The sequence below is a fragment of the Molossus molossus genome, unplaced genomic scaffold (genome assembly GCF_014108415.1).
Source record: "Molossus molossus isolate mMolMol1 unplaced genomic scaffold, mMolMol1.p scaffold_m16_p_21, whole genome shotgun sequence".
Lineage (NCBI taxonomy): Eukaryota > Metazoa > Chordata > Mammalia > Chiroptera > Molossidae > Molossus > Molossus molossus.
The window spans coordinates 11,302,312-11,330,295 of record NW_023425357.1 but is presented as its reverse complement, the minus strand read 5'-3'; the positions used below and the strand labels follow the sequence as shown (position 1 = coordinate 11,330,295).

Here is a 27,984-nt window from a genome sequence, read left to right as displayed (position 1 = left end):
GGGTAAAAGTTGAAAGAAAAGGGGGGTGGGGAAAGAAACCAAAAACCAAACAATCCCCTTTCCCTTATTCCTTACCCCCAAGTCTTTCAGCAACCAGACCTGGGAGTGGAGAAGAGTGTATGTTGATGGGGGAAGGGGATGTTAAGGCAACAGACTTCCTGACCTCACTGGCTGTCCTGGCTCCCCACTTTCAACTTCTGCATCTGGGGAGCCAGGGCTGGGGGATAGTGGGGAAGGGCTAGGGGGTCTGGAGGAGGGGGCTCTGCCCCTCTCCCCTCATAAAATTCAGGTTCCCCCTGCCACTTTCTTGGCTCAGAGAGAGGCCTGGGGATTCTAAAAATGAGAGGGAATGATCAGAGAAAAACCGTTAAGAACTATATAAATATGTATCTTAAATAGACCTAAGAAATTAATTGTAGAGAACCTCTGATAAACAGGGCAAAAGGAGGTGAGTGAGAAGAGGGTGGCTCCTGTCCTCAGGGAATGATGGGAATGGGGAAGGAGAAGAAGGTGTCAAGGAGAAAGTTTCCTCTCCTCACCTGCCTTCTCCTTAGCGCCTCTCAAAATAACATTTAGGAGAGCAGGTTTCTATCCTGCTTGTCTCTCCCCAAATGTCAGATGGTTCTGAGCAGGCCCCACAAGATAGTGGGTAAGTCTTGGGGGAGGCTGCTCCCTCAGGAGGAGCAGGTAGTGAGCAGTCTGGAGGAGGCAGGAGTGGGATGGGGCCAGGTGGGAGATGAGGGAGGATAGGAGGGGGCAGGCAGGCTGGCCAAGTTCCTGCCCCCTTTATTCTGGCTGCCCCCTACCTCCCAGGGCCTTAGCAGAGATCCCTCAATGGGCCTGGGAGTGAGCAAGGCGTGTGCCGATGTTAAACAAAAGTTAAAAGGATGAGAGAGTAGAAAAATATTAGAATGTATAGCTGAGCCAGCCCACCCTCTCGCTGTTGCAGAGAAGCCCGTTGGGGGTTGGCCCCCGCCCGCCGCCCGGGGAGCCTATGGGTGCGCTGGGCTGTGGGTCCCGTCAGATGGTGGAAGTTTTGTCAGTCCCATCTGTGTAAGAGAAGGGAGGAAGGGAGCAAGATCAGGAGCTGCTGGGAGGCTTGAGAAAAGATGCTCAGGAAGCCTGTCATCCCAGTCAGGCCCTCCCTGAAGTCCAGCCTCCCCTAGGGACCCCTCAGGATGACTCTGAGTTGCTCAGTTCAGAGGTGGAGACGCTGCTGGGTAGGTGGGAGCTGGGTCAGGGAAAGAGGAAATGCTCACCACCCAAGGCGTGTTCTGTCATGCTCAGACACAGAGACTCCAGAGTGGGATTGATCTCCAGGTCAGGTCCAGGGACCGGACAGTCTGTGTGGGACAGAGGAGAATGGAGGTGGTAAGAACAAGACTGAGGTTGGGAGTAAAGCTGAGAAGACAAAGCACAGGATGGGCTGGCATTTGGGAGAGGCTGGGAGAGACAGTAGGAAAAAGAAGGGAGAGGGAGACAGAGAAACAGAGCATGAGACATGCACACACTAGGATGGAAGGTGGGACTAGGCAGAGATAAAGGATAGAGACAAGTCTGGTGTGTCATAAAGCAGGCAGAGGTGGCATGGGCAGAGGCTTGGCCAATACAGAGAAAAAGCCTGATCTGCAGACAGAGGAAGTGATGTGAAGCTGAGGGAACTTCCTGGAGGCCACATGGGCTGTGACTATTTTGGACACACTCTGCATGCTGTCTTGGGCACAGTCTGGGCATCTGTTGTGGGTGCTGGGCAACCCTGTGCTCCCTGACTGATGAACTGCTCTGTACTTGGTGCAGAAGCTTAATCAGAACTCTTCATGTCCCCTCTTGAACTTGCCCCTCTGGGCAAGATTCGATCTGGGCAGACCAATAAACAGGGCAAACGAGGACAGCAGCCATGGGGCTTGTACTCCAACCACCTCTCAAAAGGGCTTCCTCTTCTGGAGTCTGGGAGACAGCTCCAACTCCTGGGCTGACTTAAACCCACCCCACACTGCTTAAAACCCTTCCTGGGTTCCTCACTGCCACTGGAAGTCTGAGCTCTTTACCTGGGTTTGGAAGGCCCTGCTCCCAACTCCAGCTTCACCTTTCATCACCTCCCCTCTGAACCCTGAGCTCAGGCCATGTCAGACCACCTGTCTTTCCTTTTGACCCTGGGCAAGTCACCACTTTTGAGTCTCAGATTCGTGACTGATCAGATAGGAATGACATCAGTGCTCTCAGAGGCAGCCATTCCAGACTAGCCTTATCTACCTCTGCAGCCTCAGTGCCCAGAAATGGGCTTGGCACAGGGTACAGTCATCCTTACTCGTTGAGCAAGGTAAGACTAACGCTTGCTTCTCTATCCTCCCTTCTGTTCACTTCGTCCTCATTCTGATTTTCTATCTGTGGTCTGGTCTGTGAGTACAGAAAAAATAGCCCTTTCACCTCAAATACCCTTTAGTGTAAAATATGATCCAAGAGCTAAATGGTTCTGGCCTGGTCACCTGGCATCTGAAAGAATGCCAATGGACTGGTAGGCAGGACTCACTTCCATAGAAACTTCACTGCTTTGGCTCTCTTCAACCCTTTCCAAACTAAGTATTTAATGATCCTCTAAAAAGATGGTGACCGAGACTAACATGAATAACAAAATTATGACATAGGGAGGGAGAGAAGTGGACATGCAGCAGTGAAGTAAGGGGTGAGAGAAGACAAAGAAAGGCAGTGCTCACTTTGGCAGCACATGTACACAAGTTGGAATGATACAGAGAAGATTGGCATGGCCCCTGAGCAAGGATGACATGCAAATTCATGAAGCGTTCCATATTTAAAAATGAGAGAAAGGCAAGACCTGAGAGAGAAAATTGAAATGGGGGTAGGGAAGAGTACAAGAAAACCCATGATGAGAAGATAGGTGGGAAGGATGGGGAGAAGTGCTCGAGCATACAAGACACAGAAGAGAAGATAAAGACCAGCTAAGGGTGTTGCAGAGGCAGAGTCCCAAGGGCTAGGGAGCACTGTACCTGGAGGGAACATGAGAATGGCCTGGGGCGAGGAGTGGACTGGGAGCGAGTGGGTGCGCTGTACAGAGCTGCGGCTCTGGCTGGGCATGCTGTTACTGCCTCCAGGGTTGGCAAACCATAGGTTCTGCAAAGGGCATGGAGAAGAGAGAGTGGGTGAGTGGGGAAGAGTCCCAGGACCAGGAGGGGTGGAACTGGCAAAGGAGCCCCCTCCCTTCTAAGGCCCAGAGGCAAAGAAATGGACACACACATCCAAGGTACCACTCCCCACACCCCAGAAGTACCAGTTCCTCTATTTCCAGCTGCTCACCTGTCGGCCCTGGCCCCCAAGGCTGGGGCTGGTGAGGGCATGTCTGGGGGAGATGCCCCCAATGCCCGAGGGGCTCAGAAGGCCCATTCTGCCAGGTGGAAGGGCCCGGGGAGGCATTGGGAACTGCCGCTGGGTCCGCCGGGCCACCCCCATCCCCACAGAGCCAGCTATGGGGAGTGAGTTGGAGCCAAACGCCCAGCTGTGAGAGAGCAGAAGGCAGGGTATCAGTTTAGGTGGATGGGACCCATCTCTGCACCCCTCACCTCCTTCCACAATCCCAATGGGTAGGACAGAACACAGACCTGCTCTGAGCAAAGATTCCCTGTCCAAATACACATTCTGTCTCCTCCTACCCAAGGGCTCCCCCAGGATAGAGACAGGAAATGTTCCTCATGTCCAAGCAAAGCAGTTCTCCTAACTTCAATATGCAGGAGTGATATTTCTGTTATTTGTTTGGGGTGAGAAGGGACTTCAGAGCCCTCTGCACACAAGGTGAAGAGAACAAGGGACAAGCAAGGGGCCTGCTATCAGGACATGAGCTGGTTTTGCCAGCTCAGCACCCTATTTTAGAAATAAGAACATCCTGACTTTCTTCTGGAAAAGACTTTACTGGGTGATATGTATAAGTCACCCAGTGATTGAATGAGTCCCACTGGATTTCCAGCCCAGAATGCAATCACCCCTCCAAGCACTAGCTGTCAACCAGCAGGGCCTACCTTTTCTGCTGCCGGTAGTTCTGCATCTCTAGTGCAGCTTTGCGAGGGAAGGTCCGGAGGAGCTTCAGCACTTGCTGTTTCCAGGACAGCAGCCGTTTTTTCTGCGTCTCCGTGAAAGCCTAGATAATTAAGGAAGTAAAGCAGGGAGGGGGTGCTTCTTTTAGATCTGCCTTCTGTTCGTTTGCTCAAATATTTATCGACTGCTCTGTGCTGGGGAATTCTGGGACGTGGAGGTGACCTGTGCATATGGAGCTTACAGCTTAGTTGGAGAGAAGATACATATAACTGTGATGAATGCTGTGAGGGAAAACCTGAAAACCTGATCTAGTATGAGGAACCAGTGAAGGCATCCCTGAGGTATAAACATTTGAACTGGGAGCAGAGGGGCCAGTAGGTGGTGAGATGAGGGATGGCGAGGTTGGCAGGAACCAGCCAGACAGGGCCTTATTAGCCACAGAAGGAATGTTGGTTCTGAGAGTGATGGGGTCACCTTTCCCTTCTTGGGAACTCTAGGGAAGGTCTCACCTCATGGGTCAGGCACTTTTCGATGAGCTGGAGGTAACTGGTGATGTTCTCCTCGTCTGGTCGGGACACCAGCAGCTGGGTACACACTGGGGACACAGGAGAGAGTGGGAGGTTAGCCCCCAGCATGCCCTCTGCCACAGAAAGAGGGACAGGAATCTTGGGCTGGATGAATACTAGCTACGTGCCACGCATGGTACCTGGCATATCATGAAGACATATAAAGCACTCAGCATAGTGCCTGGCATAAGGCAGACATGAAGTCAAAGATGTCTTTTCTCCCTCTTTTTTTTTGGTACGTGCCCTTACCGGGAACTGAACCCAGGACTCTCTGGTCTGCAGGCCGATGATCCAACTGCTGAGCCAAACCAGCCAAGGCTCTTTTTAAATCTTATAAGAATCTCATCAGTAGGCATTTTTAGCATGAGGAACCTGAGGCTCAGAGAGGTTCAGTCACTTGTCCCAGGTCACACAGATAAAGGAATCTAGACCCAAGTTTAAAGTCTGCTATATCATTCTGCCTCAGAAAAGCCCTTTAAGAGCTTTACCATACTCATCTTGTGGACTTCAGTCACCTGTGAGAACCAGTGTATTCTCCTCGTCTGTTCACTCTGTACTGTATGCAGTTTCCACTGACACACTGCCCTGTCTTTTTCTCGGGCTGGGGTCTCTTTGGGGCTGAACAATGTCTCCCACCACCAGCCTGGACACACCTGAGGGCAGGGGCCTTGCCACCTCAGTCTCAAGTCACTCTCTGTGGTGTTCTAATTCCCAGGGTGCTTTAAGAAGTTCTGCTTCCACTATTTAACTTGAATTTGACCCCTACTGCCTAGGTTCATTTGGCTCTCTTCCCCAGAACTTCCTGCTGGGCCCTGCCTAGGTGGTCTCACCTTTGCCCATCACCCGTGTAAACTGGCTGGGGATGTCTCCATCAGCGACAGGAGCCGGGGCTGGCTCACTACCATCAGTGGGAACTGGAGCTGGTGGAGGCGGGTAGCTCTCTGCAGCTGGAGGGTCCTTGGCCTCAGTGCCCTTGTCTGTGCTGGGATGAGCCACAGGAGGCTCAGCACCTGGCAGCAATGGCTCCCCCCGGCCCACATCCTTGGCAGTAGAGGTGGTGGTGGCGGCGGTGGCCACAGTGGCCTGGAGGACACTGTAGGCCTTGATAGGGGTGATGATAATCTGTTGCAGCTCCTGCAGAGCGTTTCGTAGGTTTCCTCCTTCCAGCACATCCTGGGTGGGAGGACATGGGTGGGGTCACATGCCAATCCCACATCTATGTAGAATGACTACACAGATGGGGTCAAAAGGGCCTCGAGAGTGCTTGGCAGGACTCTGCGTTCTAGCACATAGAAGAGGCAGGTAAAGGAACCATAAGCCTACACACACACACACACACACACACACACACACACATTTGTACCACACATTCCCTCTTCCCCCTTCAAGGGGAGTCCCATGGAGCTCAGAAGATGGTCTAATCCTGGGGCCTTAGGGTCCCACCAAAGATAGAACCAAATGTGGACACAGAGATCTGGACCACAAACGGAGAGGGGGAAACCAGAAGGCAAGTGGCAGGAAAAGGGTAAAAGAAGTACAAATTGAAGCAGATAGAGGAGTAGATGAGAAACAAACCAAATAGAGAGTATCCTGCACCCAGAGAGGTGCTCCGCTCTACCAGAAAGACTGGTCAGAAATGGGAGGGAAAGAGAGAAGAGATTGGGTCAACAGACAGAGTGAGTCTGGGGACACATACCAGGACAGACAGGGAGGGGAGCCTCTTAGCCACAGGCAAGTGAGCCCTGTGATCCAATTTGTACTTGGTCCCCAGAGTCTGGCTTCCTAAAGTTGGGGCCACTGAAGGTCAGATCTGAGGGCTGGGGAGGTCCTGAGGGGAGGCCACATACATAGGTAGCAAGGATGACCCAGAATCTTCAGTCTGCTGGGCAGCCAGCTGACCTTGGAAATGCAGAATACCAGGTGCTCACCTTCTCCAGGGACTTGAGGACACTCTGCCTCTCACGCAGCTTCTGGATGCTCAGGGCTATCTTGTGGCGGGCACCTTTGGTGACATTCTGTGGTAGGGCAGAAGGGGACAGAAAGCTGGAAATGGGAGGCTGAAGTACCTAGGGTACCCCAACAAGGTTCAAAAAGATGGAGGCGGCTCAGGCCACAAGGGTAGTGTTGAAATGGTACCCCAACTCTACCCTGATGGTCCCCTGAGCTTTACCTGAGACTCCAGATGCTGCTCAGTCAGTGTCATCATCTCCTCGTAGCTCATCTGTGAGAAGAGAGCTGCGTACTTGTGCAAGCGGAGGCTCTTGAGCCATGAGGGCACATCTGGGGAAAAGGAGGGAGGGCTTAAGGTCAGGAGTCTATTCCATCAGTTACCTCTGTGTCTTGGCTTTTATCAGACTGGGGTGTCTGAGGGCAGGGGCTTCTTCCCCATCAGACCAGGGTCTGTGGGGGTCTTTCAGATCAGTGAACCCGAAGGGCAGGGACTTCTATTCCCCTCAGACTTCTCCCCTTCTCTGGAAGGGAGGGGAAGTTGGGGGTTGGGGGGATGGGGTAGGCAGGGTGGCCTCTGGAGGAGGGTCCTAGGATTGCCCTCCTGTGTTGTACCTTTCATGCCACTGCCATCCTCCTGGAAAGTGTTCCGGTTGGAGCCCTGCTCCTCCGTCTGCTCACTGCCAGAGGAGGCCACGCTGCTCTGGGGTGAGAGGGGTGCGTGGTCGGGCGTGGTGAAAGCAGCCCGGGCCCCGAGCTCCTCCGAACTTGGCCACTCACCAGGAGCCTGGGGGCTTGTGGGAATGAGCGACATGGAGCGCTTCAGCGGGCTGGGGTGAATTTGGCAGGGGAGACCTGGTCAGAGAGGAACAGAAGCAAAAGGTCAGGTTTGGGGATTTGACCACAGGAGACCATGCCACCCCAGTCAGTGCCATGGATGGCAGCTCTGCCCCAGAATTCAACAAGGAGAAGAAACCCTGGCATCTGAAAAGAACCACCTACCACATATTGCTCATTCCCTCACCCTTCATACCCAACCCATCAGCAAGCTGTGAGCTACTTCTCTGAACCTCTCCACTTAGTCTGCTGGTGCCCTGGTCTAAGTCAGTGGCATCCCTAACTGGAATTACTGCCACAGCCGCCTCATTGGTTTCTTGCCTCCTACTCTATTTATCTCACAGCAGCCACAATGATCCTTCTAAAAATGCAAATTTGACAAAGTCAGTCCCTGCTTAAATCCCACCTGTGGCTTCCCTTCATGCTGAGAATAAGATTCAAACTCTTCCACACACACTATTACAAGGTCCTGCTCATCTCTGACCTCTCATTTCCCACTCAACCTTTGCATCAAGCCTTTCTAGCCTTTGTGCCGCCCCTGCCCCCTTGCCAATGTGAAGTAGCTGTCCCTATCAATTCTGGTTATTCTATAATATACTTCCGTCTTATCTTTCTTACAATACCTATCACAACCTGAAATGATCTAATCTAGTTATTTGTTTACTTGCTTATTAACTATTTGCCCTCGATGCAATAGATCTGTGACAGTAGGACCTATCCTGTCCTAGATATCACTGTATCCTCAGCAATTACAGTGTGGCCTAGAGCAGTGGAGTTTCTTCAGAAGTACTTGTAAAGTAAATGAATGAAGTATATAAACTGCGTGCTCAACATCCTGTCCTTGGGCTTCACCACCTTCCACAGATTTTCCCTTAACTAAGCCCAAATCAGAGTGAATCCAGGCCCTCTTCCATAGGATGCTGCACACCCTCTATCCATCGATCCCATTCCTGAGGTGGGAAGAGGAAGCCAACTTGACTTTTCACCATTCTCAGGGCAGATTTTCACAGCTTCCAGACCTTTATACATGCTATTCCCTCTGCCTAGCTCACAACTCTTTCACTCTCATTTGCCAGCCACTTCATCCTTCACTCCTTCCTCTGCATTTTGTCGTCTGGGACTCCTTCCTCTGCATTCCCTGGACCCCTGAGCTGCTGCTGCCTCAAGCCCAGCACTTACTGCCCTCTTCACTAGTCTGCCTCTTTTGCACTGGACTCTGGGCTCCTGGAGGATAGCAACCCTGCCTAATCATTTTTGTATCCCCAGGATCAGGAGTAAGGGAACAATATACAAGAGCCCTCAGTTTCCCAAAGGCCAAAAGGAGGGCACCCATGATCCTAAGGGTACTAACAGGGCCTCTGAGCTCGACAGAAGGGGGAATCTGGAATACCCCATATCTAAGAAAAAGGAAAGAAAACAAAGCCAAATGTCTTACCCTAGGTAGGTGAGAATATCAAGAGCCCAGGACATTGAAACTTTTTGCCCCAGTTCTCACAGAGAGTGGGAAGCAGAGGCAGAAGAACCCTAGTCTTATTTCTTTTTTTGTTAATTCTCACCTGAGGAAATGTGTGTGTATGTATATGTGTGTCTGTGTGTATAATTTTTTCATCTTTATTGATTTTAGAAAGAAAGAGAAAGGGAGAGGGAGAGAGAGAGAAAAACATCGATTAGAGAGAACATCAACTGGCTGACTCCTGCATGACCCCAACTGGGGATTGGGCCCACAACCTGGGCATGTACCCTGACCAGAAATTGAACCAGCGACGTCTTGGTGCTCAACCACTGAGCCCCACCAGCTGGGCCACCAAAGATATTTTTTCCACCGATTTTCAGCGAGTGGAAGGGAGAGAGGAGAGGGGAAGGAGGGGGAGGGGAAGAAAAAAGAGAGAGAGAGAGAAACATGGATGTCAGAGAGACACATTGATTGGTTGCCTCCTGCATGTGCCCTGAGGCTGGGGACCAAACCTGCAACCCAGGTATGCGCCCTTGACAGGATTTTGAACCCACGACCCTTCAGTGCATGGGCCAATGCTCTAAGCATTAATCTACACTGGCCAGGGCCCCCAGCCTTATTTCTTTTATTTATTTATTTTTTAATCTCACTTGAGGATATTTTTCCATTTATTTTTAGACAGAGTGGGAAGGAGGGAGGGAGGGAGAGAAACATCAACGTGAGACAGACATCGATTGGTTACCTCTTGCACGATCTCAACTAGGGCTTGGGATTGAACTTGCAACCAAGGTACATGCCCTTGACTGGAAATCAAACTGGCAACCCTTTGGTCTGTGGGCTGACACTCTATAACTGCTGAGCCAAACCGGCCAGAGAAACCCCAGCCTTTTTTCTGATGGACAAGCTAGGATTCCTGCCAGTGCTCCACTTACACCAGCCCAGGAAGGAGGACCACCCTGGTACAGACCCCAAAGCACCTTCCCTCATCTGTGACAATATCTATGGCTCCTAACCAGGAAGTCACCTGAAGCAGAGGGCAGTGTACTGACCCACTCCCTAAGCTCCAGCATCTACCCCTTCCCATGACCTCTAGGATCCTCTGCTTAATGTTCTTTCCAAGCCTCTGAACTCCCAGAAGAAGGCACACTTTGGGCCCTGGGGCTGGGAAACCCTCAATACAGCCCCTTTTATGTCTGTCTTGGTGCCTCTGGCCTCCTCCTTCCTCCTTTCTCAGATAAGGAGGAGGCAGGCAAGGTTGAGAGGGCAAGATTGGAATGACTGCACAGTTGCTGAGGAGCTCTGCTTGGCCCTACACTGGGGTGGAGGCTGACCACAGCATTAGAACTATAAAAACAGGAATGCCGGCTGGAGATCCAGGGCCTCACTCTCCAAGAAACCCTGGTCTGTCCTTGGCAGCACCCCAAACCTATCCTGCCTGCCCTTTCAGGCCAATCCTTGCTCCCTAAACTAAAAAATATTTTAATGGTTTCCTGTAACTGCTTGAAATTGAAAAGCTTCATCCTATTCTTCAAGGTCCCCCACAATGTGGCCCAACCTACTGAGATCTAGGAGTCAAGACAGACTTGATTTTAAATCCTGGCTCTGCTACCTACTAACTGCATGATCCTGGGCAAGTCATTTAATTTGCCCCCGCCTCCATTTCTATGTGAAGTCCTTGGCACAGGCGCAGGCACATGGTAAACATAAATGTTTGCTATTACTCATTTAAATCCTTGTTCCTCTCGAGCCCTTCCAGACCTGTCTGCATACTGTCTCCTCCAATCTGCTACCCCCATGCCTTCAATTCATGCTATGCCCTCTATTTAGAATGCTCAGTTCCTTTCTCTCTTCTGGTTCAAATCCCCATCCAACATTGTTCTACCTTGGTCCTGCAGTAGCTGCTGTCCCCACTGTGGGAAAGAAGAAATGTATGGGTACCCTCCTCTTGATGTGGTCTGGGTATCTTCAGGAGGGCCACTTTTAGGTGGAGACAATGTAGCACAGTAATTAAGAGTATGAGCTGTGGAGCCAGCTTGCTTGGATTTAAATTCTGGCTATACCATTTGGACAAGTGACTTCTGTGACAGCCAATGAATGGATAGGTATAAAGTTCTCACTCAGATCAGCTCTTGGCAAAGACTAAACACTTAATATATTTTAACTAGAATTATCATTATTAATATATCCTCCCAACCTGGACACAGAAATTGTCATGCTCTGAGACTGGAAAACACCTTAAATTTCTAGAGTTCCCAGAAATGCCCCCTATCCCTCTATTTCCCTGATTCTCTCAGCACCTGGGAGGGAGGCAGGCTACCAGGACATACATATTTAACTGGAGAAGAGGTTCAGGGGGCAACTGATGTATGCTAGGTGCCATACAGCTGGGCACCAGAGACCCAGGGTTCATATACTCACTGGCACAGATGACATTTCACTGCCACTTTTTCCTGGTCTGCTTTAACCAGTCCTACCACAATGAGGATAAACCTCTTGCCTTGTCAGGTCATGTTACTTTACCAGTCCTTGCAAATACCACTCTCTCTTATCCTGTTCATTTCAACTAACATTTCAACAACTCAATGGAGCCCTGGCCAGTTTGGCTCAGTGGTTGAGTGTCGGCCTGCGGACCAGAGAGTCCTGAGTTTGGTTCCCGCTAGGGGCACGTGCCACCAAAAACAAAACAAAACAAAACAAAACAAAACAAAACAAAACAAAACAAAACAAAACAAAACAAAACAAACTCAATGGAATACCAACTCCTCCTGCTGATCCCAGCCTTCAGGGTGCATAAGAGAGCCCTTTCGAAACCACTTAGTTGGAGGTCAGTGCAATGGTCAGAGGCAAGCTCTGGTGGTAGACTGGGTTTGAACCTTGGTCAATTCCACCACTTGTTCTATGTATGACCTTGAAAACTAGACTTTACCTCCCAAGTCTCAGTTCCTCATCTGTAGAATGGGACTAATAATATGGTTGTGATGAGGATTAAATGAGTTTATGTGTGAAAAGTATTTATAAAAGAGTACTAAGCACAGTCAATGCTCAACAATGTTACTATTACTAATGTATAGCAGTGTGAGTTATAGCTTATGTGAACAGGCTTGGAAACAGATTTCTCAGAAACAATGCTTTAAACTGAGGCCAGATACAAAAATCCTAGCTAGACTATCTGAGCTGGAAGGGACCTCAGATCATGGTCATTAATGTAATACCTTCAGCGGCCAGGCAGGTATCAAATATGGCCAAAGTGAATGAGGTGGAGGCAGAGGCTGGGGCCATGTGTAGGGTATAAAAGGAATGGCCAATATTAAATTCTTTCTTACTATTGCTACCAGAAATATAAGTCTTGAGCTGCTAAATCTGAATTTTTAAAAGAAGCGAAAATGTGGATTTTTAGGGAAAAATTTCTGATGCCTTATATTACCAAATTTATTTAAGAACACAACAAATAAAACCAAAGTCGTGTTGAGTCTGGGCTCAATAAAACAGATCTGTAGGCCCTAGTCGGTTTGGCTCAGTGGTTGGAGCATCGGCCTGCAGACGAAAGGGTCTGGGGTTTGGTTCTCAGTCAAGGGCATGTACCTGGGTTGCAGGTTTGGTCCCTCACTGGCCCTGGTCGGGGCCTTGTGGAATGCAACCAGTCTATGTGTCTCTCTCATGTTGATGTTCTTTATTCTCCTTTTTTCTCCCTCCCTCCCTTCCACTCTATCTGGAAATGAATGAAAAGGTATCCTTGAGTGAGGATTAATGAAACAAACAAACAAACAAACAAACATATATGTAGGTCAGATATGGCTCTGGGAATGTCAGTTCACAACCTCTGCACTGCCTCATAAGGTGAGGCCCAGAGAGGTTTATGTGACTTGCCCAGGACCACAGAGCAGGTAAAGAGAGAGCCCAAACTGTCCCTTTTCAAGTAGGCATGGCCTCCTGGGACTACCCCATCACCTGCATTTGCGTTGCTCCCGATACTGTTGATAACTGGCGGCACGGAGCTGGGTGGGTGGAAGGGAACATGTCCATTTTCCCTGGGTGGCTTGTCCTGCCAGCCTGGCCCTGCCTCCCCAGGGCCCAGCTCTGCAGGTCCCCCCCACTCATCTGAGCCCTGGCGTGAGTGGTAAGTGGGCTCAGGCCGGGTGCGGAAGCCGCTAGCCAGCCGCTCTTCCAGGTGGCTCAGCCAGAGGGCTAGTGAGTTGCGGTCCTCCAGTGTGGTGGCTGGGTGGATGAGGGCATAAGAGAGCAGCTGGCGGCTCTCCTCGATGAAGGCATTGCTCTCGATTGAGTAGGCCAACACTTTTTGCAGCAGCCTCATGTACTCCGACTTGGCCTCTGTGTTGCGTGGCTGAAGCAGGGGCAGGTGGGACAGCAGGAGGGACACCACCTTCTCTTTGGACTCCTGCTGCCACTGGCTGACGATGGCTGCAAAGGAGACGAAAGAATGTCAGAGGAGCCAATGTGGCGAACTCCTATAAATCTAGGAGAGGTGCCTATAGCCTGCTCCCTCAGCTCCAATCTCTTCTTTCTTTCAAGACCCCCAACTCTTGATCCTTATATAGGTGAGATGAAACACATGCATCCTGCTTCCCTAGTAATTTTTCCTGGTTTCATCACTCCTCCTCTCAAAAACCTGCTGTGGCTCCCAATCAGCCAAACTTGCTATTCTGGAATCTGACCAGAGCTCCTTCTGCTACCTTCAGGGCCTACTCTTCTTTTTAATGTTTTTATTGATTTTAGAGAGAGGAAGGGAGAGGGAGAGAAAGAGAAATATCGATGTGAAAGGGAAACATTGATCGGTTGCCTCTTGCATATACTCTGGGGAATCAAACCTGCAACCTGGGCGTGTGCCTTGACCAGGAATTGAACTGGCAACCTTTTAGTGCACGAGACAACGCTCAACCAACTGAGCCACACTGGCCAGGGCCAGGGCCTACTCTTCTTACATTAAAAAAAAAAAAAAAGTTTTTATTGATTTTTTAGAGAGAGAGAGAGAGAGAGAGAGGAGAGAAAGGGAGAAAGAGAGAAATATCGATTGGCTGCCTCCCGAATGCTCCTACTGGGACTCGATCCCGCAACTGGGGCATGTGTCCTGACCGGCAATTGAACCCTGACCTCTCAGTTCATGGGATGACACTCAATCTACTGAGCCACACTGGCTGGGCCACTCTTCTTACTCTTTATCCTCAGGGCCCCTACCCACTTTCCCTAACAAAACAGCCTCCTTCCTGATTGAAAAGGATAGTGATTAAAAGGTTAGGGTCTAGAATAACATAGTATAAATCCCCCAACATATAAGCTAGACCTTGGGCATGTCACCTTGAACCTCACTAGCACTGATTTCCTCATCTGAAAAATTTTGGAGATAATTACAGTACCCAATTCACAGTGTTGCACTGAGACTCAATGAGCTAATCAAGAATGGCAAGTGGTCTGACATACAGAACATATTTAATAAATGCTCATTGTTGTCTAACTGGTCTCTCTGCCTCTACCATCTCCCCCTCCAACCTGTCCCATAAACTCAGATAAATTTATCTTCCTAAAGCACACCAGAATGTCATGTTCCTGACCAGGAGGTTACAATGGTAAACAGCACCAACAGACTCAAGTTCAAGAACTCCTAGCCCAACATCACCACCATTTCCAGGGCACTCCCCACCTCCTATCCCTCCAGATAAAGATGCAGCTCAGAATTTCCCCCAGCTTCGCTGGGCCTCTCTCATGCCACATTCATCTAAGCTTCCACTCAAGCTAAGATTCAAGGCTTTAACCAATAATAGTCTCCTTCCTCTTATCCAAATTCTATGTCTTTTATGATGGCCAAAACCTTCCTTCCTTTGGAAAGCCTCCCCTGGCTACTCCATGCCATAGTGATCTGGTGATGTCGCCTCCCAATCCCATGGTCTGAGGGACTGAGTCTGTACTGTGGAGATAAGCTGGGTTTCCACTTGACCCAGAAGGGAGCTCCCTAAGGATAACACCCCAGGCTGGCTATATAAAGGAGGCTTTGGAAGGAACTGTTACAGTTCTGACTATGCTCCTTGAAAACCCAATTACCCCTTCCATGACAAGCTCAATAGAGTAGAGGATGACAGGTAATGCTGACAGGGCAAAGAAAAGTAACAAACAATACCAATACTTGAGTAACGAGATAACAATCAAGGACTGGGTCCAACTCTGCCCTCACTTTTGGGCAACTGAGTTGATACCTGTAGCCAAGGCAACAATTTGCAAACATCTAACAAAGTTGTTCTGAGAGATGAGTTATTGGGCTATTGGTAAGGTCTTGGAAAGGGGCAAAGGAGCCGGCTCTAACCGACAGAGCTAGGATCCTAGGGGGTGGGTGATGAAAAAGAAAAGCAGAGACATGGCTTAGGTCCCTTCTCTCTCACTTAATGACCATGTGCCTCTGGGCAAATGTGATTACTTCACTGAGTCCTACTTTCTCTATCTGTAAACTGGAGCTCAGAATCACTTCTACCTGGAATGGCTGCTATGAATTAAGTGACACCATAGCACACAGTAAGTTCTCAGTAAACATTAGCTGCTATATCTAGCATCAGTTATTATATTTTACCAGGGTTCCTTTCTTTCAAATACTCAGTGGGCCCTGACTGGTTTGGCTCAGTGGTTAGAGAATCGGCCCGCGGACCAAAGAGCTGCAGGTTTGATGCCAGTTAAGGGCATGTACCTTGGTTGTGGTTTGGTACCCTGGCCTGGTTGGGGTCATGCAGAAGGCAACCAATTGACATGTCTCTCTCACATTGATGTTTCTCTCTCTCAAAAAGAAACAAATACCCAGTGGGCACAGTCAATTTCCAGCCCAGGAAACAGAGAGGCTGGGAATGAGCATGTATATAAAAAGAACCCCAGAATTCTAGGCATCTGGATTTCAAGTGAGCCCTGCATCTGATGGTGTCTCAACACAATTTCCTTATGGCTTAAGGTTCCAAGAATTTCTGGTCTCCTCTGCCCACACTACAGGCTGACAACTTGCCACTGGGAGCTTTGCATAAAAACCCTTTTGCACCTCCTCCTTTAAATGACCTGCCTGGAGATCTATGCCTCGGAATTCACATAAAATAAACTTCTTTTAAAAAATTTTTTTCTTTACTGATCTTTTTTTAGAGAGAGAGGAAGGGAGAAAGAGAGACAGAAACACTGATGTGAGAAAACATCGATTATCTGCCTCCCGCATGCCCCCCACTGGGGATTGAGCCCACAACCTGGGCATGTGCCCTGACTGTGAATCGAACCAACAACCTCTTGGTGCATGGGTCGACGCTCAACCACTGAGCCACACTGGCCAGGCACATAAACTTCTAATTCCGCTTAAATTTGTAGCTCTGTGAAAATGACTCACAGACAACTTCCAACTCCTGGCCATATATAACTGCATGTTTTCTTGACCTGAGACTCTGCTCCAAGCTTCCTACGGAACCCCTGTTGAAGTGCCCAGGGATTATCTATTTAGAGTTATCAATTCATGCTATACCCACAGTACTGACCAAAACAGAATAGTAATACAGTAGTCCCTTACCTTATCCACGGGGAATATGTTCCAAGACCCCCAGTTGATGCCTGAAACCGCAGACAGTACCAAACCCTATATATACTGTTTCCCCCCTACATACATACCTATGATAAAGTTTAATTTGTAAATTAGGCACAGTAAGAGATTAACAATAACTAATAACACGAATTATAACAATACCACAATAAAAGTTATGGGAATGTGGTCTCTCTCAAAATATCTGATAACCAGGATGGCTACTAAGTGACCAATGGGGTAGTCACTTAGAGTATACAACTCAGACATGCTGGACAAAAGGCTGATTCACATTCCAGGTGGGATGGAGTGGGCTGGTGTGAGATTTCATCACGCTACTCAGAATGGCACACAATTTAAAACTTATTATTTCTGGAATTTTCCATTGAATGTTTTTGGATCATGTTTGACTATGGGGTAACTAAAACCATGGAACATAAAACTACAGATAAGAAGGAGGGGACTACTGTATAATAGTAATAACTGGGCATTTACTATGCATTAGACACTATGCTAAGAACATAATTATTTTTCATTCTCACCCCAACCCTGCTTTAGCATCCCTATCTTGTAGATGAGGAAAGGGATTTGGAAAGGTGAAGTCACTTCCTCAAAGTGAGAGAGCCAAGATCTTAACCCAGGGCTGTCTGCCTCCAGAACTGGAACTTGTATCCATTACCCATAACCTTCTACTATCTCTCTAACGCCAGGTCTCTTCTTCCCTGTCCCTGGCTTTCCAGATTCCCTTCAGGAACTGCTACTCAAGTCTAGGAAACCTCATCCTCTCCATCTGTCTTTTCTCTTGAACCAGCTCCCATGATCACAAAGCTGTCTCTTAGGGCATCTCCATATCTAAAGATCTTGCCAAGGTGAGACAGACTTTCCTGACTTCAAGGGAGCCTTCACCTTTCCCACTCTCCCATCTCCATCTGGCACTATATCACATGGGAGGAACTCCCTGGTATCCCATACTTCTCTGATGTAATCCCTGAGCTTTTAGTTCTTGATGAGAGGAAGAAAAAAATAGAGTGATTAAGATTAGGACAGAAAGTCAAGGACTTGCATCCAAGCTGTGTTACACAGCTGCATTGGCAATATGCTTTCTCTGTAAAAGAGGGATTATAGGGCTGCTGAGAGGATTTAGGGAGACAATGCATGGAATGCACCTGACAGAGTCTGCCCATAGTAAGCACTCAATATGTGACTCAAAGATCGGTGTTTTTCTCCCTTCTCCAGCAGAGTCAGCCTACCCTTTCAGCCGTATCCTGGTGTTCTCAATCACTGCTGTTTAGGCCTTCAGGGTAGCCAGAAGCATCTGGGACAGAGAGAAGCCTTGTCTAGTCCCTCCCCCATCCCAGGGTACTGCCAGGACCCCAAGGCTAAGGGACACAGATTCTCCTCTGGTACTGCCAGGGGACGTGACAGAACAGCCCCAAGGGCTGGGCTCAATGAAGGACCTTGTTCTACTGTGGAGAAAGGGAAGAGTAGTTTTGAACGAACAGAGGCTGACCCTAGGGAAATGTGTGTTCATGTGTCTGTGTGGCGGTGTGTTGGAGAGGGCGGGCCTCCCACCACTGGGAAGCATCAGTGAGCACTGGAACTGGTCCAAGGAATTTGCGCAGCCTCAGGCCCCTTGGGGTGAGCCCAGCTGGGGCTGCAGATGAGGGGTGGAGATGGAACTTCTAGTTTCCTGCCCAGATCAGAAAAGTCTGGCTGAGTTGAAGCACAGCAGAGGCCCAATGAATACCTGCACAATTGAACCCAGATGGTGCCCTGGAAGGTAGTGGTGTCTATGTGTGTATAATGTGTCTTCTCTAGGATCTTCTGACCTCAGGTTACCCTGTCTTGTGTCCTAGCAGAGTATACTGAGTAAAAGCACAAGTTCATCAGGCACATTTGCCTGGATTTGAAAAATCCGGCTCTGTCTCCATGACCTAGGTCAACATAATCATAGACTAGTCCTTTAACCTCTTTGAGCCTTGGTCTCCTTTTCTGTGCAATGCAGGTAGTAAAAGCCCCTTTGTCACAAGATTGTGGTAAAAAGTCAATGAGATAACTATGCACAGCATCTAACATGTCAAGTGTTCCATGCATTTTAACTGTTGCTGTTTCTGGTTGAAGATCTAGAACCCGTGCTGTTTTGAGGCTGGGGGGAACAATTCATAAAGGAAGGTACATCTGAGCCTCCCCCTTAAGATTCCCAACAGGAGTGGGAAATTTCATGCAATTATTTACCAAAACATAGACATCTCTGGTACTTCTGAGCCAGAAGCACAAGCAATGATGAAATTCTGGAGGTAGGTGGATGGGAACTAAGGAATGCCATGATGCCAACTGCTACTTTTCACCAAGCTACCAACCTGGACTCTGTAGGCATGGAGAAGACGAGGTAGATTGTATATAAGTACCCTTCTTGGCCAGGTGACCAGAGCTAAGTAGGTCATGACCGTGGGTCCTGGCAAATCACAGGAGCCAAATATATCCTGGAGACTGCAATAACAGCAAACCCATTTTTATGTGTTGGCTGTTGAAACAATTGTGGCAACTTTAGGCACTAGTTAGAGGGGCTAGGGTTTGGCTCCAAACATGTCCTTCTCTGCCTCACTCCAGCTCACACAACAATGGGGGGGCTGGGGGTTCACATTTTTGTTTGATGAACTAGGTCAGTAGAGCTTGAAATGGGAGGGTGGAGGCATCAGAGTTGAGCTCTAGTGACACACAGCCATGGCCCCCTCCTGACCTCAGTTTCCCCACCCAGATTCAGTGAACCATAGAGGGAGGGGCTTAAACCTGCTGGATATGGGGACTCTGACTCAGAGGACAGGAGGAGGAAAATAGTGCAGGATATGTGACCCAGGAAGCTATAGGACCAGGGAGGGAAGGGGATTGCAGCTTCTCTGACCCCACCCTTCTGGTCCAAGTCAGCATCAGGGGAAAAGAGAGAAAGAATTACTGTTATAAGTCCAAACAGGCAGGGAAGACAGCATTGGGAGAAGGAACAGGGATGACAAGGGAAACCTGGGGCCTTTCCTTGCCCATTCAGATTCTGCTTCCTGAAACCAACACTGGCTGCCTGGGCTGGGGGACATCCCAGTTGCTTGAGAGGAAGAGAAAGCCCAGACCAGAGCCCTCTTTCAGAGCCCCCACTCTCCACAGGTCACATGACAATACCTTCACCACCTTTCTGGGCTCACCCAGAACCAGTGTCAGCATCAAGACAAGTAGTTCTCCACTGGATGCACACTAAAAGACAACTAGGAAGCTTTAAAAAAATCAGAATTGCCCTGGCCAGTTTGGCTCAGCGGTTAGAGTGTCAGCCCACGGACCAAAGGATCACAGGTTGGATCCTTGACCCTGATCTGGGTCATCTGGAAGGCAACCAATCGGTGTAGCTCCATCACATTGATGTTTGTTTCTCTCTCTCCACCTCCCAGTCTCTAAAAATCAATAGAAAAATATCCGGGGGTGAAGACTAACAAAAACAAAAAAACATCAGAATTTCTGGGAATAGGACTCAGGCCTCAGGTTCATTTAATAAAGAGCCTGGGTGATTATGGAATGAAACCAGATCTAGGACCCACTTGCCTAGATCAAGTACTCTGCAGTCCCTAGTTTTTGAAGAGATGGGCAGGTGGGCAGCTCTGATCCAAACCCAAACCTGAACCCAGGGATTCCCTGGGAGAACTGGAAGAAGTAGCAGGGTTGGGTGAGACATGGAGTACAGACCCAGAAAACGGCAGAGGACCTGCCTCAACTGTTCAGTCTTCCTGGCCTGAAGGGATCTAAAAAGTTGAAGAACTTCAGACCCTGTATTAGGCAGCTCTGGGAACTGGTAGACTGACCGAACTCAAGATTTGGTTTGTGGGATAGGTGTTCATCTTGGTGGGGAGGATTCACTGAGAGATCCATCTTATAAAATATTAAGAACTATTGCTTTAGAAGAACATGCTGAATGTGCTGGGCCTCCAAACAAAGTAATACGCATGGCTATAACTCTGCCTTCTTTGGCACATTCTTTCAAAGCCCAAAAGGTACTGGGAGAGTATTTAGAACAATCTCTTCACTGTCCAAATGTGGATCCCCAGGCCCAAGAGGGGTGGGGCTGGCCCAGGTCTCAAGAGGTGTTAGTGGCAGAGCTGGATCTGAACTCCTGGGTGTTCTGATTCCCATTCTCATTTGTCCCATGACAAACGAATCATCCAGCAGGGCTTCATCATTCAAACTGCCTGGTCAGCAGAAGAACCTGGGTACTCATTCCCAGGCCCAATTCAGGATTCTAAGTTAGTGGGTGTGAAACCTAAATTTTAATAGTCACCTCCTCCCCCACCAGGTGATTCTGCCAATGATAGAAGTTTGGGAAACACAAAGGAATGGGAAGGCCTATGAACAAAGGAGGAATAACAGAGGATGCACACAGCTCTTGCATGAGGCAGGCCCCCAAGCCTTCCTTCACAAATATGTCAGGGTGGCTGTTCTACATGAGTATGGGAGTGAATCAGGAGACAGAGACCTCCTCAGTCTTGGAGCCCCCATGTCTATCAGGAAAGAGGCATTCAAGGCCCTACAAAATTTACCTCTTAGGAAAGAAGCATTCAAGACTCTACCAAATTTCTCGCTAGTCATGTGTTGCTATAATCCTGGCAGGCTTCCTGCTGACTCTGGAACATGCCATGGCCCTCCCTCATTCTAAATGTTCCCTACTTCTCCATTCATCTAAATATCACCTTGTTATATTCTTACCATCTGACATGGGACTCAGGATAAAAACCTTGATTCATACATTAATTCATTACTCAATTCATTCCACAGCAATTCTCAACCCTAGTTAGGCATTACCTCCAACATACCAATGAAAACCACCTTGGATGGGCCTCAGGTTCTTTGTACAAAGTGTACCATAACCTCCAAGGGCAACGTGGTAACAATAAATACTGTAAATGAACGTAACTGCAAACTTTGCAGTCCCACAGAATTCTAGGAATTTATCCTACAGATGCTTAAAGGGTACTTATTCCAGCACTGTTATAATAGTAAGGTCAGCCCAGCTGGTGTGGCTCACTGGTTGAACATCAACCCATGCACCAAGAGGTCACCAGTTTGATTCCCAGTCAGGGCACACGCCCAGGTTGTGGGCCTGATCCCCAGTGGGGGGCATGTAGGAGGTGGCCAATCGATGTTCTCTCTCATCTATGTTTCCGTCTCTCCCTCTCCCTTCCTCTCTCTCTATAATCAATAAAGAAAAAAATAAATATAATAGTAAGGTAGAACATAGTGTGTGGTAGAGTCTACTGGTAAAGAGCAAGAATTCTAATTACAACTCCACCTTTGACCAGTTGTGTAACTCTGGGCAAGTCACTAAACCCTTCCAGACCTCAGTTTCCTCGTGTAAAATGAGGAAATAGTGAGACCTACCTCAAAGAGCTGTTGTGAGGGTTAAATGAGTAATAAAGGTAATGCAATGCTTGATACACAGGCAGGGTGCTATCAACGTTACCTATTCTTATTACTAATCCGCCTTTAATAGCAATGAAGTATACATGTATATACTGAATATGGAATGATCTTCAAGTTATACTGTTAAGTGAAAAAAAGCAAACTGGTTAATATGCAGTGTTCTATGTGTTAAAACAATCAAACCAATGAAAAAGCTGCAGGGAGAAAATGGCTGTGCTCATACATGCACAGACTCTCTCACAATATACACACAAATTTGGAACATGGAAGTCTGGAAGAGAGACTTCACTTTTCATCTTTCATATGGTTTGATATTACCACAAGTTTTTTTTTTTTTTAATTAATTATGTTATTTATTTTTGTTACAGATATCCCTTCTTTCCCCCCTATTGACACCTCCTCCCGCTCCCACCTCCCACACCACATTCACAGTATTGTTGTCTGTGTCCATTGGTTATGGATATATGCATATAAGTTCTTTGGTTTATCTCTTCTCACCCTGCCACCCCCTCTCCCTCTGAGGTTTATCAGTCTGTTCCCTACTTTCATGTCTCTGAGTCTATCTTGTTCATCACCTTATTTTGTTCATTATATTCCACAAATAAGTGAGATCATGTGATATCTGTCTTTCTCTCATTGGCTTATTTCACTTATTATAATACTCTCTAGGTCCCTCCATGTCGTCTCAAAGGGTAAGAGCTTTCTTCCTTACAGCTACATAGTATTCCATTGTGTAAATATATCACAGCTTTTTTATCCACTCATTTACTGATTGGCACTTGGGCTATTTCCAGATCCTAGCTATTGTATATAGTGCTGCTATGAACATATATTCTTTCTGACTGGTGTTTCAGGATTCGTAGGATAGATTCCTAGAAGTGGGATCACTGGGTCAAATGGCAGTTCAAATTTTTTAATTTAATTAAAAAAATCCTTTTTTCTTCATTGGTTTTGGAGAGAGAGAGAAAGGGAGAAGGGGAGAGAGAGAGAGAAACATCGATGAGAGAGAACATCGATTGGCTGCCTCCTGCATGCCCCACAACTTAGGCATGTGCCCTGACCAAGAATCAAACTGGTGACCTCTTGGTACATGGGTTGACATTCAACCACTGAGCCATACCAGCCGGGGAGTAGTTCAATTTTTAATATTTTTGAGGAAACTCCATATTGTTTTCTTTCTTTTTTTTTAATCCTCATCCGAGGACATTTTTACATTTTTTGTTGAGATAGAGTGGGAGGGAGAGAGAGAAACAATGACATGAAAGGGACACATCGAGTGGCTGCCTCCCACACAACCCAACCAGGGCCGGGGACAAACTGCAACCGAGGTACGTGCCCTTAGCGGGAACTGAGCCCGGGTCTCTCTAGACCACAGACCGACGCTCTAACTGCTGAGCCAAACTGGCCAGGGCCACATTGTTTTCCATAGTAGCTGCACCAGTCTGCATTCCCACTAGCTGTGTACTACAGTACCCTTTTCTTCACATCCTCTCCAGCACTTGTTGTTTGATGATTTTACCACAAGTTTTGGGAAAAAAAAGCAAAAACTAAAAATGCTCTAATAAATAAATAGCAATAATCACTATGGCGAATCTAATATAAAGCCAAGACTGGCATCCACTGCTCATCCAACTGCCTGCTCTAGATGGGGTGGTGGGGATATGTGATAAAGCTGTGTAAGATACTGGCCTGCCCCAAAGCAACCCCCACTCTGGGTGCGGAGCCATATTATAACCATGGAACTCCTGCTCTTGGTGCTAGAGCAGAGGGAAGTCCTTCCTGGTGGGGAGGGTGAGAGGGGCACCAAATGGTTGAATTCTGAGTCTGCTGCAGCCAAGCTGGATTATTCCAGTTCACTGTCCACCACACTGGGACTTACACAGGTATGACTATTGGCCTGAGGAACCATCTTCTCCTATGACCATGGTGCTTCTGTAACTTGTACCTAGTAACTGGGTAAAATACAGATGCCTGTTTCTAAGGCAGGTGGGCCTGAGGAGATGAGGAAAGCCAGGTAGCTCTGTGGCTTCCCAAATCCCAATTCTAGCAGCCCATGCTGATTTCTTCACCTATACAATGGGGATAATGACAGTATCTATCTCATGGGGTTGTTGTGAAGGCTAAATGAGTTGACAATAAAAACAATTTACATTTATTGTCTACTACATGCCAGGCACTAGTCTCAGAGCTCACAACCACCCTAGAAGGTAAGTACAAATATCAACTTGAATTTAAAGACAAGGAAACCAAGGCTCAGAAAGATTAAATATGGCAAGTGACAGAACTGGGACTTAAATCTAAACAGTCTGACTCTAAAACTACCAAAGAACACTGTTTTCTTTCTTTTTTTTTATCCTTACCCAAGGACATTTTTTCCACTTTTTGTTCAGGTAGAGTGGGAGGGAGAGAGAGGAACAGAGAGAGAGAGAGAAACATCGAAGTGAAAGGGACACACCGAGTGGCTGCCACCCGCACGACCAACCAGGGCCGGGACAAACTGCAACCGAGGTATGTGCCCTTAGCAGGAACCGAACCCAGGTCTCTCTGGACCGCAGGCCGACGCTCTAACCGCTGAGCCCAACTGGCCAGGGCGAGAACACTGTTTTCGAAGTTACTATAGAAGTATACTTGGCTTGCGGTAAGGGCTCAGTGTGAACTATTATTATGGGGAAGAAGGTGGGAAGGGTCTAGACATACTTTACATGGGGTCCCTCTTTCCAGCTAGCTTTCAGGTGCACACAACTCAACTTCTTCTCTGGCCTCTATCTCTCCCACCTGTCACCAAGAACAACGGGCCTCCATCCAGGACTGTGGGAACCCAGAAGGCCAGAATGGCTTCAGCAGAGTCTCTTGAGAAGGTTCTCTGGCCTGACTCCTATTTATGCCCAGGGCCCTAGGGAGAAGTTCTAGAGAAATCTGGTTTACCAACCTCACAGGACACAGAGTCTCTACCGAGTGTTAAGGGAACTGATATGGACTATAGCTAAATTCAAAACTCTCTTGAGGCTGTTTATGCTTTAAGTCCAACTTACCTTTCAGGGGTTAAGGATAGTACAGGATGACTTGTAAATTCGGAAGAGTTCTAAAATACTCCCCGAATACCCTCCTAGCCTTGATGTCCTGGAGCTTGAAAAATAAATTAATGTTCACCTTCAATCCCCCTTTCATAGGTAATGACTTTAGTCTGTTTCTTTCAGCCTCCCAGACAAGCCACCCTGTGTGATCCTTCCTTTGCTATGGATAGTTTCCAGTTTACACTGCCCTCCTGCAGGAGTCCCCCATTTCATGCCTGAGGATATTTGGCAACAAAGCCCCAAGAAAGCCATAATAACTTGGGAGGTTAGGGACTCCCCATCTATTAAGTCTAGAACCCACATTTCTTAGCACCATTGTTGGGTAGGCCTCCTCAGCCATCTGACATGTGTTCCTGTTCCAGGTCTCCCTCCTGCTCCCATCTCTGGGGGTGGAGACTCACCAGCACTGTTGGCCTCCGACTCCAGCAGGTGGATGTCATTGCAGTCCGCCAGGGAGTGCTCCAGGCAGAGCTGCAGGAAGCGGGCCTGGGTGCGGGTGACCCGCTTCAGAAGTGACAGCAGGGCCACTGTCTGCTCACACTCATTCCAGCCCTTGAACCAGCCAGCGAGGATGCCCACCTGGTCTCGGAACATCATGGTGCCGGGCCTGGGGCCAGGGTGGGGGGGACGGCGGTGGCGAGGGCCAGCGCCGTCACATGGTCTCGGCTCCGGGCTCCTGTTACCTCTTCCCTGAAGGCCAGGGCTTGAGGATGTCCCCTGGCGTGGTGGCAATAGGTGGTAGGGGGAGGAGGAAACCTGCTCACATCGGGGGAGGTCTTGGTCCAGCCACACCTCTCCAGGCTCCTAGAAAAGGAAGCAAGAGGGTCAGATAGAATGAAGGGATTGAAAGTGACTGGTGCTGAGAGGGTAAGGAGGCCTCATGCCTTCCTCTTTCAGAGCATCCACTCCGTGGAGCTCCTGGTAGAAAGGTGAAGCCAATACCAGAAAATAAACCAACTCTGTCTCCAATCTCCAGATCCAGAGAAAAGGCCTGATTGGAACTCAAGAGACCTACACTAGACTACAGAAAAGATGCTACCTCTCAGGCCTGGCTTTCATAGGGCCAAAAGATGTGGATTTAAAACAGAGAGTAAGTTGGTAAGATTTTCCAGAAATGGGTAACAGGAGAAGGTGCACATTATAGAAAAAGATCTGAATTAATGGAGACCTGGCCCCAGGTGACTTGACTAAGCAGGCATATGACCCTAAGCACATGCCCTGACCTTGTTGGTCACTGGCCACCTCCTCTGAGAGCTGGGAAAAGTGACTGCTCACCTGTTAAAAGGATCCTATGAACTCTTTATGCTATTTCAAGCTAAGACCCACAAAGCTAGGATGTAAATGGGTGGTGAGATGGTGAGCCCAGTGGAGATCTCGGGTATATGGATAGCTACCTGATCAGTACCTGTCAGGGTGCCTAAGGGTAAGGGAGTGGAGAAACCTTTTCAGAGATCTCAAAAAGGCTGGGGGAATCTCACCTCCTTCAATCTAGCTCTCTCACTCTAAAAAGGTGCAGTTCTGGTGTCTAAGACCCATCTATCTCTACTCTGAGGTGAATCTCTTCCAGCCCTCTTCTTCATCCCTCTGAAGACTAATCTTGACCCAAGTGCTCGGGGTTGGGAAGTCCCTTTAGCTCCTAGAGATCTGAGGTTGTCATCTAGACACATAAAAGCCAAGATGATGTCAACCTGAGGACAAGGGAGACACATCAAAAGTCAAAAACTCCCAAGCAAGAAAGTATCCAAATTTTTCTTAGGCAGGAACTAAGAGAAGCGGTGTCAACTGGGTAGACAACAGGCCTATTCTTCAGTTGATTGGTTTCTGGACACTACTCTGAAACCTTTTTCGAAGTATCTCCAGCTCCTGGTCTCCACTCACATTTCCGGTCTTTCTTGCAACCAGTGCCCTTTGCTCCATCCCCAAACCACATTCGGCTCCATCCCCTTCTGGCCGCTAAGAGGACTGAGAACTCCATACAAAGATACATTGAATCTGCTGTTCTCAAGTCTTAAGGAGCTACTGCTATCTCGTTGAACTTCCATGGTCCTGTTGAGGAGGGCTGTGAGGTACAACTGACAATGGCTGTAACTAATCTCACTGATCCTCTGTGGGACAACTGAACAAAAGAAACTGGCCTGGTATCAATTCCTTTGAATATAAGAAGCAAGTGTGGAGGAAAATGAAACCTTGCTCCAAGTTAAACAGGCCCCCAGAAATCTTTTGTTGCCCCTTTGGCTTAAAATCCTCCAATGACTCCCCATTGCACTTAAAATCTACACTAAAGCAGAACAACTTATCTTGTCCTACAGGACCTTGCAAGATACCTGTGGTCTCTACAACCTCACCTTGTACCAAGTTCGTTCTTGTTTACTGGAATCCTCTTCCCTCAGACTTATCTATGGCTAGCTACTTGTCACTTAGAGATCTTCCTTGACCAATCTAAGGGGTCTTGCTCTCAGTCACTCTTAACAGTATTTCATTTCTATATAATTCAGTGCCTTAATATATCATCTTATTTATTTTTTAATAAAGTGGGAGGGAGAGAGAAACATTGATGTGAGACAGACACATCGATTGGTTGCCTGCATGACCCCAACTGGGTCCGGGGATTAAACCTGTGACTCTTTGGTCTGAGTGCCATCACTGTGATGAGCCAAATTGGCCAGGGCTCATCTTATTTATGTTTGTTCTTTTTTTCTTTCCACCAAAATACAAGCTATACCATAGTCACTCAGAGCCCAGAACAATGACAGGCACATAGAAGGTGGTAACACACACACTCATATTCATTCATGAATAAATGAATAACCTAGAAATTGACCCCAGACATTACGCTCAATTAATATTTGAAAAAGGTGGCAAGAGCATACAATAGAGTAAAGACAGCATCTTTCATAAATGGTGTTGGGAAAACTAGACAGCTACATGCAAAATAATGAAACTAGACCACCAACTTACATCATACACAAGAATAAGGTCAAAATCGATTAAAAGACTTAAATGTGACTTGTGAATCCATAAAAATCCTAGAAGAAAATGTAGGCAACAATATTTCAGACATCA

At 47.9% G+C, this 27,984-nt stretch overlaps 1 protein-coding gene and 1 non-coding gene across 2 annotated transcripts; one reads left to right on the top strand and one right to left on the bottom strand.

Annotated features, from left to right (window-relative positions):
- Positions 1-372: 372 nt before the first annotated feature.
- SAMD4B (sterile alpha motif domain containing 4B) lies at positions 373-27,922 on the bottom strand. The gene is made up of 13 exons (XM_036274405.1): positions 27,880-27,922; positions 25,323-25,725; positions 12,796-13,266; positions 7,173-7,412; positions 6,781-6,890; positions 6,539-6,625; positions 5,441-5,783; positions 4,554-4,639; positions 4,029-4,147; positions 3,313-3,511; positions 3,006-3,129; positions 1,260-1,343; positions 373-1,049 (listed from the first exon to the last, which is right to left on the bottom strand). The coding sequence occupies exons 2-13, from the start codon at positions 25,516-25,518 to the stop codon at positions 1,021-1,023; spliced, it is 2,088 nt and encodes a 695-aa protein (XP_036130298.1). The 5' UTR covers positions 25,519-25,725; positions 27,880-27,922; the 3' UTR covers positions 373-1,020.
- LOC118639726 lies at positions 2,707-2,813 on the top strand. Its single transcript, XR_004961278.1, has one exon. It is a non-coding gene; the product is annotated as a U6 spliceosomal RNA (small nuclear RNA).
- Positions 27,923-27,984: the final 62 nt, after the last annotated feature.